The sequence below is a fragment of the Parus major genome, chromosome 4 (assembly GCF_001522545.3).
Source record: "Parus major isolate Abel chromosome 4, Parus_major1.1, whole genome shotgun sequence".
Taxonomy (NCBI): Eukaryota; Metazoa; Chordata; class Aves; order Passeriformes; family Paridae; genus Parus; species Parus major.
Genome location: NC_031771.1, coordinates 2084909 through 2099028, shown reverse-complemented (window position 1 = coordinate 2099028; position 14120 = coordinate 2084909). Strand labels below are relative to the sequence as shown.

The 14120-nt window shown below is 47.5% G+C and overlaps 1 protein-coding gene across 2 annotated transcripts in view; it reads left to right on the top strand.

The window, feature by feature from the left end:
- Positions 1-2939: 2939 nt before the first annotated feature.
- The window catches only part of SLC4A4 (solute carrier family 4 member 4), a 143375-nt gene continuing 132194 nt past the window's right edge, over positions 2940-14120 (top strand). The window contains exons 1-2 of one of the 2 annotated variants that reach the window (XM_033513343.1): positions 2940-3260; positions 9345-9471. In XM_033513343.1, coding sequence (XP_033369234.1) covers positions 9461-9471 — 11 coding nt within the window. In that variant the 5' untranslated portion in view covers positions 2940-3260; positions 9345-9460. Of the gene's footprint in view, positions 3261-4661; positions 5048-9344; positions 9472-14120 lie in introns of those variants that run through there. The other variant, XM_033513342.1, reaches the window with a different exon arrangement.

Here is a 14120-nt window from a genome sequence, read left to right as displayed (position 1 = left end):
GAACTGCTAAGCATAGACCAGAGAAGTCTGCATGTATGCAGCAGTAATTAGGTATACCTCAGGAAAACACAGCCTGCAAGTGCTCTTGGCAAGAGGTTTCAGCATAACCGAGTGTAAGGGCCACCAGGTGGTTTTTTCCAGCTCCTGTTCAGACTCTCTGCGTGACTGTGAGTAAATAAATCGCTCTTAGCTTCACTCTTTTTGTCTTTAAAATATTGATATCTCCCCATGCCTTCAGGAACCTGGGAGGATGCATTGGTTAATAGTGATGTGCTGTTTTGTAGGTCTGAAGTGTGCTGCTAAATAATGGAAGAGAAAGGCAGCCCTGGTTTTAGGTTTTGCTCTGCGGTGTTTTGATGCCACTGGCTCGGATTCTTGGCCAGTGGAAGTTGTTAATTTGTTTTAAAATATATTAAAAGCCATCTGTGCAACGTCAGCTGTGTTAGCTCACAAGAAAGCTGTAAGCGCTTGTGAGGAAGGGAAACTTAGGAGAAGTTTGGACTTGAAAGACAAACTGATGGCAAAACTGCAGTCCCTGTAGCCTAGTGGTAAAGAGGGGAAATCCATGCAGGAGTCTGCCACAGGAGGTCATTGTGTCTCGCTCCCTGGGCTGGCTGCAAGAGGAGCATTAGGGATTGAACAGCCGATGCCTGTGGAAAAGGTAAAGAAGGAAGAGCTCACTTCCTCGCTGGGCCGCAGGATAAATACCGCCCGGAATGACATAAATCTGGCTCGCCCGGAGGAGGGAGTGGAACAGAGCAAACCCCGCTGGATTAAGTGAATGACTAGGAAAGGCAGAGCCAATGGCAGGGGTTTGGTCAGCAGGCGGCCTTCCCCGCAGCCAGCAGCTGTTTATGTGCTGCGAGCGAGCATTAGCACATGGATAACACTAATCCCGCCGTGCCTAAGCCGCGGCAGCCTTCAGGGCTGAGCTCTCCCCCGGACACAGCCCCGAGCGCTGCCGATGCTGGCAGCCCGCTGCGAAGTCGAACACTTGGCAGTTGCACTGGCTGAGGCTGTGCAAGTCAAGGTTGTACAGCTTGCACCATGGATGTTTGCTGGCTCGTAGTACTGCCTGGCTCGAATAAAAGCTGTTGGTTTCTGAGAGTTATTTACAAAAATGTTGCCACTGCAGCTCTTTCAGAGGACGTCCAGTGCTTTCTCCCATCTTGTATTTTGTGCTTTTCTCTCCAATTTCCTGTTAAGTTGTTGTGACTTGTCTTTTAATAACTGCTTAGAAGCATGATCCTATGCAAGCTGTAACAGACAAGTTCAAGCCAGTCTTTCACTCGGACACAGCCTTCTTGAGGATGTGGCTTCTGCCCTGCTCCACTTGGCTGTCTTTGGTTTTCTAGTCCTTCTCTCTGAGCGGTTCTGCTGAGTTAACCCATCTGGTCGCTGGGGCTTTTCCTGACTCCTCCTATTTCAGCACCAGCTATGGCTGTAGACTGCCTGTGTGCTCCTTTCTCATCCCTCCCTTCAGATTTGCCTGCGCTGCCTTGTTGAAGCCGGAGCTGTTGCTCTCTGCTGAGCCTGCACTGCACCTTCGGTGCTGTCCTCGCTGCAGCTCACGGCCTTTACCCCGAGCCCTCGGCCCAGCACGGTGGCCCCAGGTCAGTGCCTGGCTCCTCGGTCAGTCACCTGCGTCCTGCTTGTGCTGTGCCTCGTGTCACAAACAGCAGGGCTTGGCTTTGTGGGTGTCCTTCCTGCCCTGCAGTGCTGCTGCTTTCCCCAGGGTTTCCTGCAGTGCTCCAGCCTAGTCCTCTCGGTACTCCAGGTGTGCTTGTCCTTGCCAGAGTTTCTTTGCTGTCTCTGCTACGTTGTTGTCCAGAGAGCGGGCTCATGCCAGCTGACTGAAGCGGTGCTGCTTTAGAGCAGTCTGGTTTCTGCCTGGGGAGACTTGTGGCACAGGAGTATAGCTCTCTTTTGTGGAACTGAGAGGTCTGAGCTCTTGAGGAGTACAGTGAGATTCCCTGAGGCTGGGAGCCATCAGGCACTCCACTGTCAGCGTTCCTTGTGCTGTCGTGCACGCACTTGGGCTCAGGTTTCTATGGCTAGTGAGTGCCCCTGCTATTCTTAGACCTTCAGCTGTGAAGAACAGATTCATCTCACAGTTTCAGCTCCTTCCTGCTGAGGTTTGCTCTTCCCCTTTGACATAACCACGGCTTGTGCACAGGACTAGCCTTTTCCTGGAAGGACAGCGTGACACTGGTGGCTTCCCAGACTGTTTCAGCACTTTGGGATAGGTGGGACTGAGCTTTGGGGATGCTGTGGCACAGTACACTCTCAAAAGGAATTCTTACTCTGTTTGCCAAATGTCATGGCTGTGTTGCACGCTTTAACTCCTGTGATGCACGTTTGCTGTTATGTAGGTATGTAAATAATGGCCTTCCTTGAGATCTCCTAGTGACTTAGCCTGTGCCTGCAGTGGGACTCACGGAATTCGTCCGTGCCGGAGATGAGTCACTAGCTCTTCCTGCCTGAAAATTTCCTTTTCTCCCAAGGTTGCTCACCCATGATACACTCCAAGTGATAATGCATCTTCATTTTATGTTTTATTGACGGTCTGCACTTGCCAGTTGCCCTCAGATGAGGACACCTCCAGCATCTGGTTGCACTGTTGGCTTTAAAGACTGCTGTTAGCTTTGCTTCTGGGATCGCCGGTGCAATCCAGCTGGAATCATATTGGCAGGAGGTCAGAAAGCATTGCTGGAAATGTAGCAATTGTGTTTGCTTGTTGTGCAGCACAGGCTGAGGATCTCTGGATCTTTCAAAGCCCTTCTGTGAAACCCTCCTTTTAGCCACTCTGGTCAGGAATTTTCTGTCTCTTCATTTGTTGTGCTGCCTTTGAGGGTTTTTTATTTTTCTCCTCTGCTCTGCTTGTCTCTAGTGCTGGAATATAACCCAGTTCTCCTTCCTGGTCTGTCACGCCGCTGCCCACGGACCGAGCCTTTGTATTTCATTTCCCTGCACCGGCACGTATGTTGGATGGGGATACCTGCACTGTGCTGCCATTTCACCTGCTCAGCTCTGAGCCTGGATATTTAGGCTAAAGTACTGGCTGTTCCCCTTCTGATCCTCGTCTTGGGTAGCTGTAGTTGCTTCAGGTCTTGGAAGACATTTCTGTGGGGGATTAGATCTGTCCTACGACATTTCCTGCTGGCTGGAATAGGATGTCCCTGGAATCAGCTTTTTTTTCACTAGGAAGCACTTAAAGTCTCAAAATTCAATGTAGACACTAGAATTCTTGGCCTCTTAATGTAAGTACTGATTTCCACTTCTGCTGCTTGGTTTCAGGATGTTTTCTTTGGGGATTTTGTTTTTTGCAACACCCCAAACCTTTCAGTGCTGTCTCTGCTCTGGTTAAAAAGTTACATTATGTATTTTGGTTAAAGTTTTTGTTGTTGCTGGGTTGTTTTTTTTTGTTTTTTAAGGGGACTGTGGGCTGTGTGTAAAAATGAACTTTAATCTGAAATACTACCCAAACTGTCAGTAACTGCAAGTCCTTGGTTCCAGTGGTGACTGCCTGACAGCGTGAGGTCTTGGACATGTTGCTGTTGTGAGCGTGAGTCATCGGTGGCACCTGTGCTGCTGATAGCAAGGTGTGCCTGGAGGCTTGGCCTGGCTTTTTTAACCTTTTAACTGCTGTACAAGTGTCTGGGGAGGATGGCAGGAGCTAGAGGGAAATTGTCAGCTGCTGGTTTTTAAAGAGCAGAGGTTGAGATGGATGTTAAGGGAAATAGATTTCTCAATGAGACAGATGTTGGACGGGGAGATGCTGGTATAGTAGAGCTGATTCTCTTCTGATATGGCTCATACTGTTTTACTCATCTGGCAGGATATGAGAATGAGATGCCTTGGACTGAATCTTTGGCTCGTGTTCATTATTGGAGCTTCATTTCCAAAATAGCTCCGCAGAAATCAAACCAAGAAACAGATCACAGAGATGGAGGAGCCTTGAGTCCTTAAAGGAAACAGTACAGCTGTATTCTGGGGTGAGACTGAGGTATTTTTAGGCTGGCTTTGAAGCAGGCTCTTGCTAAGTAGAATCCATGCAGATCTGTGACGTGCACGATTCACTGGGAGCCTTGGGAAAGAGAGCTGGGGTGCCTTGCACACCCCGGCTGGGGCTAGCGGGGTCACAAACCCTGGTTCTGCTCCAGCAGCAGCGTGTGCTGGGGACATTGCTGTCGTCCAACAGCCGCATTTCATCAGTGCTTCTGCTCGGCATGGTGACGAGAGGACGCTCCCATCCGCAGGATGGGGTTTTTTGGTTCCTCAGTGGTCAAAATGAGGGCTCTCAGCTTTCTTTTAGAAGCTCAGGTTAGCTGTCAGGTTTGAAACTGGTGGGTTAGCAGTTCTTAGGGTTGCTCCAAACCACTTTTACAGGAGCGAGATGATCTTAAGGAACTTCCTGAAGGGTTTCTGTGTTAGCTTTTGCAAATCCTTTGGCCCTTGAAGTTAGCTTGGATGGAACTCTTGCTTTGAACTGCAAGACTTGTGTATCTCATTGGAATGACCGAGTGAGGGGTGGGAACAGGCAGTGACCTGAATAAAGCAGAATACGTCACATTACGTGCTGAGGGAATGAGGTGAGCAGGGACCAGACCAAGCAGGCTTATGGACATGAGGAGTAAATTCATGGATGGAATTTGACGTCCGGGTTTGGAAGTACAATGCCGAAAGGTCTGCTCAGCGGTGAGGGGCTTCTGTTGTTTCTAAAGGAGGGGAGGATAAAAACTGACCTGTTTTCTGTAGCTGACAACTGTACTGAGAGTTGGGAAGTGTCACCTGAAGACACACCTAAAGAGCTATTGCGGTGTATGGCGTTTCACTCCCGTATCTGATGGAAAGGAAGAGGGACAGAGTGGAGGTTAGGAATGTTCCATGCTGCTAACCTGTTACCTTGAGCGATTGCCAAAGCTTCAGCACTCAGAGAGCAGGTGGGTGCTGAGTTCCTGCCTTGCCAGTGACACAGCAAAACCTCTGTGCTGGCTCCTGCCTGCTGGACTTGTGAGGAAGCAGCAGTGGGAGAACAAAGGCAAGGGTAAGTCCCTCAAGGAATTTGAATATCTTGGTTTTTCTCTCTAGAAGGTCTGCATGTGCCAGCCACTTCCCAAGGGAGGCATTTGCTGTTTTGCTCTTCACAGATGATGGCTGATGGGGCTGAGGAAGCTTACTGTGGGGGGATGAGGTTACTGTGAGCCTTCTGTGGTGATGAATTCCATCATGCCATGGCAGTTCCATATCTAGACCCAGGGCAGTGCTGCCACTCGAGGGTGGTGAGTGTAGGAGAAGCCGTTTGCGAGGGGCTGGATGCTCCAGTGGTGGTTGTTGGGTCAGGCCTTTACATCCCCACAGAGACAGTGAATAAGACCTGCTTTGAAGGGGATCTACTGATGCTTGTTCCCTGCCAAATAAACAGGTTAACGACTAAATAAGGCCATTACAAACTTGGCAACCTCTTTTGTTTTCTGTCTTCTGCTGGCACAGTTGCTTTGGTTAAAAAGCTCTTTGTGTCAGTGCAGGTTTTGCCTGGGAAAGCTGGAATAATTTCTCGCAGCAAGAATAAATTTTCACCAGGAAAGGCTGTGCTCAGCCTACAAACCCTTTGTTGGCATGAGGCAAGGCAGAGGTGAGCTGATCTCGTGGCGCAGGCTTGCCCTCGGAGTGAAGGTCTGGGCACAGCTGTTTATTTGAACTGGGACTTAGCTAAGCACATGTTGTAAGAGAATGAAGGTGTGTTGTTTTCTTTTCCCCCTGGCACAGAGCATATTGTCAAAGAGGAACCCACCAGGTTAGCCTGTGGTTTCTGTGTTTGTATTCTTCGTAGCATCTCCCAGTCAGGAAAACGTGCTGCGAAAGGAGTCGGGAGAGAGCCATCAGCCCCAAACCTGACGGTGTTTTTGAGGCTCTGTTCTCCCTTTCATGCCCTAAATATGGTGGGGTGAGAGGAAAAGTGATCTCTAATCCAGCTAAGCACACCTGACTCCAAACTTGGGTTTGTTTGCTCGAGATGGAGATATGCAGATGAGCTCTCTGTCAATGTTTAATGAAAGGGGTTAGGGCAGTGCTTTCCTCTGACACTCATAAATTTGAAATACTTGTATTTTGCTTTGGATACGAGTTGTGTGGTTTTTCTCTTCCTTTTTCCCCTCTTGGCATCTGAATTCTGCTGGCTTAGAGCACAAGTGCATTCAGTTTTTACAAATCACTGATGGGAGAGGGAGAAAGGAGATGTTTAAGGTACCATTCAGCCTCTCAAGAAGAGTGTGTGTCTAAACCTCTTTTCTGTGAGAAAGCTGATTTCCCCCCGCAGGCAGGTTCTGCTCTGGCAGGAAGGGACATCGTGAGATGTGGGATTGGGCAGACTTTTACTGCTTTGGAAAAACAAGTTTGATGAGGAATGTAAAACCAGGATTCTTGGGGTAGTAAGATGAAAAGTGTACTGCAGATATAAATAATGTGGAGAACAGCCTCTGTGAAGTCTGCATTGCTGTGGCATTTAGAGATCCATTTCACCCTGGAGCTCTTTGCTTATCTGCTGTTGGTAAGGAATTGGGCATGTTTAGATGTTTCCTAAGAGAAGGAAAAGGGTGTTATGACTTCCTTGTAACGAAGGCATTTGCTTATAATTCATGTAGAGCAGGGAGTCTTTTTAGAGGCTGATGAAAATCCCCACCCCAGCCCCACTGCTGATTTCTTCACTTGTCCTAACTGTTGTTACAAATTGCTTACCACAGCAGTGCGCTCCTTGCTTCTGGCAGCCTGTTGCACAACCTCATCTCCAGGGATTTACAGCAATGTTCTGATTAAATTTGGTATCAGTGTTCATCTATTTGTTTTTTTTAAGGCTGAATGTGTGATACATGGCTTTTGAGTGGCTGGAAGAAGTCAGGAGGCAACAGAGAGTCATTAAAAGGTTATTGAAGAACTTGAAAGCAGCCTTGCTGAACTTTGGATTTATTTTGCTAGAGTAGGCCCCATCAAAACATTCTCTACTAGAGCTTGGGGATGATCAAAGACTGGCTCAAGTGAATGAGATTCCCACAAGTTAGTAGCTCAGAATTTATTATTTACACACAATTGTATTTGCTAAGAAATAAAAAAAAAAATCCTTGTTATTTTTTGCTAGAGAGGAAGCCTGCACCCTTTTTCTGCAGCTCCATCCTCCTGAATCATGGAGTCAAGGAATGGTTTGAGTTGGAAGGGACCTTAAAGGTCATCTTCTTTCAGCCCTTCCCCTGGGAAGGAACACCTTCCACTCCCCCAGATAGTTCCAAGCCTTGTTCAGCCTGGTCTTGGACACTCCCAGGGATCTTCTCTGAGCAACCTGTGCCAGGGCCTCAGCAGTCCCACAGGAAAGATATTCCTTCCTGATATCTCTTCTAAACCTGCTTGGCTGCCAGTATTTTCCTTATTCTCCATGACTTGGTGGCTTTGCTTGACCAATAATAATTTCTTGCAGCAATAATAATTTCTTGGAGTTTGGCCTTCTGAGATGGAAGGGGTTCCATCTAAATAGCGATGGTGTGATGCTCCCAGGTGTGGACTCTGCCAGGGGACTTAGTGAACCCTTCCTCACAACAGATTTTTCTTCCTTATATTTATAGATAAACTGGTGTAACTGGGACTTGGGTAACCTCCCAGTAACTCCTCCAGCTGTTTGGGTACCAGCTAGAAAGGAGCCAAAGGGGCTTCCTTCTTCCAGGAGGTTCTCACCGAGTTTAACTGTGTCATTTGAGGTTTGTTGGGCAGATGGTGTTTTTGTATGACTTACTATTGGGTTTACTTTCCATAATGATTTGGGAAAGCTAATTATTTTTTCCTCCCAGTCCAGGAATGATTGCTCATTCGTTCCCATCACTGAGGCACTGGTTGGAAATAGGCAAAGATTTCACAACTTTTTGAAGCCAACTGTGTTCCTTCCCTGCTGAGAGCCCTCCAGCACTCTCCTTATCTGCCTTAGAAGGAAAATGCAGCCTGTGTTGACATGCTTCATTTCACTTCTCCTTCTGACTCCACGTAACCTGGCCAGCCCAGGACCATTCTTGACTCTCACTAGAGGGTTGTGAGTGGTTTGGCTTAATCCCATGTCCTGCTGTCATCAGGGGATGTCACCTCACTCTCCTGACAGCTCTCTCTGTAAACTGTCACTCTGTTTTCTTGGTGATGCTTGGATTTGCAAAGGAGCAGGGCTTTGAAACTCCTGACAGATTTTGCCACATCCTGCAGAGACTTGAGAAGCAGCTTCTAGGTTTAGTAGTGTCTGGGGAAAAAAAGTGCCCACAGCATGTAGCCAGACTCTATAGTCACAGTGATTCTAAACACAGAGTATTGCTCTGTAACCACACACAGCACAGCTACTGCTCAGTAATCATTGCAGCTCATTATGGTTTTGGTTTCTGCTGTCTCATGGCTGCCTTTCCTGTAATCTCTTAGCACCCGGGGTCTGGGTTTTGGCTTTCTTCTCTAGGAAGATTCTCTGTGGGTTTTCTGTCTAACAGGCTGGCCTGCCCACCCCAGGTGGCTGACCCAGGAGGGCCAGGGGGTGTCAGAGTGCACATGTAAGGCCGGTTTTTCTCTATAGATTTGGAAGGGAGGTCCTTACAGTACCCAGTGCAGTGGCAAGAGCCTGGCTCTATACCCAGGCCATTGCCAGCTCCTGAAAATCATTCCCATACGTTGGTCCTTCTGAGAATGGTCTGTGATGCTCAGCCTCAGGATTTCCCAGGCTTGCTCACAAGTTGAACGGTTTTGGGTGTGTGCATGTGTGTTGTGGGGCAGTTTGCTTGTTCCCATTGGCTACTGCAGCCTTGTTTTCAGCTTCTTCCTTTCTCTGTGGGTGTGGTTTGGAAATGGACTGGCTAATCTGATGCTTTAATGATGGCCAAAATAGCCTGAGCCTCAGTGGTCAAACTGATTTTATCCACCTCCTACAGAGTCCTTTCTCCCTTTTCCACTTGGTAGTGAAGGGAGATGTTGGCTGGATAAGCAAGGCTGGGCAGGAGCAGAAAGCCACAAGCTTGTGACACAGTGATGAACTAAGTGCCTTCTTCAAGTCCCACAGTTGCTTGCCTTGGCTACAGAGAGAAAAAAGCCCTTGTTGCTCTGTGGTAACGAGCTGGTCTGGTGTCCTGGTGGGAATGCACCTGCAGCAGAGCCTCAGGGCCTGCACAGCCACTTGAGATGTTGGAAGCTGAAGCCTGGTCCAGCCTGGCTCAGCCCCACTGCTGACTGTTACACCTGGCAACCAACAGCAGCCCTCTCCTTGTTGCAGTGTGGCCGTGGCCTTTTCAGAGGCATCTGGGTGCAAGGCAAATAATCTCTTTTATTTGTTCTAGGCACCCCTGCAGCTCCTGGTATGGCTGGCAGTATCTGAGACTCTCGCAATCCTCCATCGTGCATCGCGGTGAAGCTGAAAAGGGACTTGCTCCAGAAGCACAAGGAAGGAGCAGAAATGCATCACAGGTAATTGGGGGGAGTCCATGGCTACAGCTGAGAGGGTTTCTTTGTGACTGATCCACACCCAGTGTATGCTTCAGCAGGACACTTAATATTTCAGCTGGGCACTTTAGTTTGTGGTTATAGGATGGGAAGAGAGGAAAAATATAAACTGGTTCTCTGGTGTCAAAGTCAAGCACACATTCTCCGGTGTCTTTGGAATTGGGCTGTGGGCTGAGCAAGTGTGCCCTGGGCTGGTGGGAAAATATCTTGTGGGAAGAAGGTCTGCAAACCTAAAGGAAAGCAGGATTAGACTCATGGGTTGTTCCGTGCCTGCATAATGCCGCAGAAGAAAAGGAAAACTGGTCCCTGCAGAGTGTGAGATGTGGTGTTAACAATGGGACACTGTCTCTGAGCTGCCCTTACAAAGAGTTTAACTTGGAGACCTGTCAGCAGTTAATTACAGTTGACTTTTAAAACAGTCTTTTTTATAGGTAAAGAACATTTTATTATTAAATCTGCACTTAACTTCACAGGCTCAGGAATTTTGAGGGTTTGAATTGGTTGCAGAGGCAATTTAGCACCTAAATCCCTTCAGAGATGAGATCATGCCAGTTCTTTCCATAACAAGAGTGTACAGTATTTATTTCTGCTTTTTATACAACTGCCATTTTTTAACTGTCTTTTGGCTCAGCTACCTAAAGCCAGCCTCTCTTATTGCCACAGTCTTCTGACTGTGCCTTCTAATTATAAGGCACCCAGGAGGAATTCAGTCTAACACTCTTTCTTGAGCATGTTGTTACATCACCCAAGGAAAGATCAGAGAGATAACTCTTTGTCCCAGGTAAATTCGAGCAAGTGGAACAGCAGCTGGCATCACTGCTTGTCAGAAACAATGTGGGGGTACACTAGGGAGGAGAGGACTGGCTGGCCTCAGAGGTGCCCCACTGCTCCAGGCTTTGCAAGAGAAGGGTCCCAGGAACAGACTGGTTGTACTTCAGAGTGGTGGTCTTCTGAGACCATGTAGTGAGGTAGAAACAGTGATGGCTCCAAAAGTCACACTGCTGTTTAACATGTCCTTTCCTGCTCTGGTTTCTGGAGCTGCTGAGGAAGTGTGCTGGCTCTAAGACATCAGCATTTTTGCTTAGAATCATCTGTATTAAGTAATGGTTTGAAGGGCTCAGGAGAACACACGAGGGATGGATATCTGTGGGAAGCAATCTCAGTGCTGTCTGAAAACAAGAGACTCGTAACATTTCAGAAATTACCATCATTTTTGGGTGTCCACGGTGGGGTTTATCCCCTCTGGTATAACCTCCCAATTTCTAATGGGAAATAAGCTGCATGGTGGAAACTGAGGGAGCTGAAGCACCTTGGTACTGCTGGGAGTCTCACAAGGGGCACACGCAAAATGGATTTGCTGCTCTGGAAAGTGTTGGCTGGAGAAGGGGCCACTGGATGGAGCTCTTGTGCTGCGGATGGCCACCACTGGTTACCTGAGAGGCGTGACCTGTACCGGTGAGGAGTTCCCCTAGAAAACCAGTCTTTGAACAAGGTAAGGGGCTGGGATTCCAGTCTGATAGCATGGTGGTGATACACGATGATGCTGTATTGCTTTATGAGAAACCCACACCTCCTGGTCAGCAAGGGAAAGTTCAAGCAGTGTGATTAGCTGTGAGCGTTTGGGAGACCACACTCATCAAGGTGGGCTAACAGGTCTGGCTACCACCCATCTGAGAAAAACCCAAGTCTGAAAGGTGCCAGGTAAAGACTGGGTCTGAACTGGTGGTCCTGAGCTTTCAGAGCCAAACACTTCTGGTTCCCAATGAGCTGCTCACCTGAAAAATCAATACAAGTTTTCCAAATGAAAGTTTTCCAGAAAGCTACATGTATGTGCAGCTCATGGAGTTACTGACATCAAAACTGAAGCATTTCAGAGAAACATGATCCTGTCCTCTGTGGAGATGTGTGGTCCAACTTCATTCCTGTTGTTGGCTGGAAGGAGCAGAATTGCAAACTCTGAGGCTGACACTGTTGGGAGTGGGGATTGCAGGGAGTGAGGGGTCAGAAAAGGCCATGTGGTTGCATTTGGCTGTAGGTGATGGTTTGAAGCCGTGTCCTGAAGCAAAGTACTTTTAGCAGAAAGATTTCCAAATGGTGTTGGCCCTAGTTTTGACAAAGATGTTGGTCAGGAGGGAGTTTTAATATAATCAGTGCTTACAGGCACGCAGTCTGAAATAGCTTAAAGGGTCCACCTTTTCTTCTTTCTATAAGTGAAAAAGGAGAGGCCTCTTCTTCAAAACCTACTTTGGTTTAAACAAGACTGAGTGTATTGTTTGACTTGACTGTTGGGTTTCCTTGAACTGAAACAGGCCATTTCATGTCATTTTATCTGCCTTTTCCCATGCATTTAAAACAGAGCTGCTGCTAGTTCCCTGCCTGGTTAGGAGTTAAAAGGACAAGTGACATAGTGCTTATGGGATACTGTGTATTTTTAAGACATGGAGTTCTTTTAGAGGAAGGAATTAGAATTGGAATGCTTCCAAAATCCAGTTTTAATAATCTGTGCGTGACTTCAAAAAGGAACAATTCCTTTCTTTTCACTTTGTTGCTCTTCTCATAAAAAGAGTTGGGATCTGTGTGCATGTGCCTACATATGGGCATGTTGCATCACCACTTTGGGCACAGGTTTTTAGGATACTGACTGGTGGGATTGTAAAATCACCTTTCAGAATACCTTGCTTTAAGGGTTGTGACTTGCCTCCTCTTTTCACTTTTGTTCACCAGTTTGGGATAATATTTGCAAATGACTTGTTTGCAAAGAAAATGAAGTGTTTACTGCAGGAATTTGAGGCTGGCTCAGAGTTGCCTGGGATGGACCATTTCAGGTGTGGTTATCCAGCATGTTATGTGCATCCAGCACTTTGTTTCCTCTGCCTGCAAAAAGTGCCAAGGATGTCACACGTGGCTGGTTTGCCCCCTGCCTTTCAGGGGAGAACTAACCCTGCCTTTCCAGCTCTTAGTCCTGGAATTATTTGTTAAAAACTCCTGACTGACTATTCAAAGCCTTCCTTATTCATGCCTGTGCAAAGGTTATTAGGACAATTATTGGGAGCTAGTGGTAGCCAGAGGGCTGATAACACAGCCGAAAGTAAACAGTGACGTGGTACAAGGTGTCACTCTACTGAGGCTTTTAGAGTGTGCTCCCAGCTGCTGTACCTGCTTGGTGCTGTTTGGACAGAACAAGGCTTATAGCTCCCTGTTGTGTGCTGGTTGTGGGCCACACACTCACCTGCCTGTCCCAGCAGGAACCGCCTCCAAAACAGCTTCCCGGGGCTTGGGATGCTGGCTGTGGGTGATGAGATGCTGCTGGGAGAGGGGTAAGGAGTTGAAAGAGGATGTGGGTCACATTTTTGTCAGGTTCTCTGTGGCGTATGCATTATGGCACGATGCCTCTGGAAAAGTAAACAGCACTTCAGGTTTAGTCATGCCCTGTGCTTATTATAGTCCTGCTGAGGGATTCCAGCAACTTGCCAAGTGCCAGTGCCTAGCACTGGATAGGCATCCCAGCCGCAGAGCCATCTGCCTCGTGGGTTGGGAAGAGCCTCTGACAGCTGGTGGAGATGCTGGATGGGAAGAGCTGGTGCACAGACAAATGACATGCTAATCCCAAATCGGGAAAGGGGGTGATCCCAGCCGTGCGGGACGGGGATTTTTGCCTGGCAGGTGTCTGCAGACCCGCTGGCTCCCCAGAACAGGCGTTCCTCTCCTTCTGCCAGTGCTGGCCTCGTGCTCCCAAATCAGTCAGCACTTGGGCGAAGTGTGAATAGAAATTACATAGCTGAGAATCTAACTGTGCCCTGCCTCAGTGCGTGTGAGAGTCATCGGGAAGGTTAACGTGGGGGTTTCTGCTTTGTAAGCTGCAGGAAAAATCTTCCTGCTTGCTTGCTGAGCTTTGCCTGCAAGGAGAGCGTAGAAAGCACATGAGAAAGCTCTCCAGGGAATGAGCAGCAGAATGGGCTTAGGAAGGACAGAGTGCTGTGCTGAAGTTGGGTTTTCAGCAGCTGATATCTTCCAATATGAAGTTGCAGGCCAAAAATGTAGAGACAGAATATAAAAATACAACAGTGAAAGTGACTTTCCATGCTAATGGCTAATTTTGCTTTCTGTTTTTAACTCTGCCCAGAGTTAGCTTTGAATCTACTTACATGATGATGAAGACATCAGCACTGCCTGGTTTTGCGAATCAGGCTGGCATTTAAATGCAAGCTGAAGTCTATTTCTGTAAGTGTGATGCAGAGCACTCTCACCAAACTGTTAGAATTTCCTGCTAATTGTAGTGCTTCATTTCTGGCCAACTGCATTCCAGAATGGCCTCTCTCTAACGTGCTATTTACTGACTCTATTTTAGTAGATAAACTCTACTAAACTCTCCAGCTTAGCAATAGCAAATTTCTCTTCCTTGTGCAGCGTTCTAAATCCCCTTTAAACTAGAAAGAAATCTATAGGCTGATGTGGTAATTTTGATTTATTAACTTGAGGTAGGTATAAACTTTTCCTGTTGGAATGTTGACAGTGTTTGGCATTGAATGGAGATGCTGGCACGTACTGTATAGGAGGCCTGAGATCTGTAATAAATACAAAGACCATAAATATTTAAGGCCTATTACATCCCA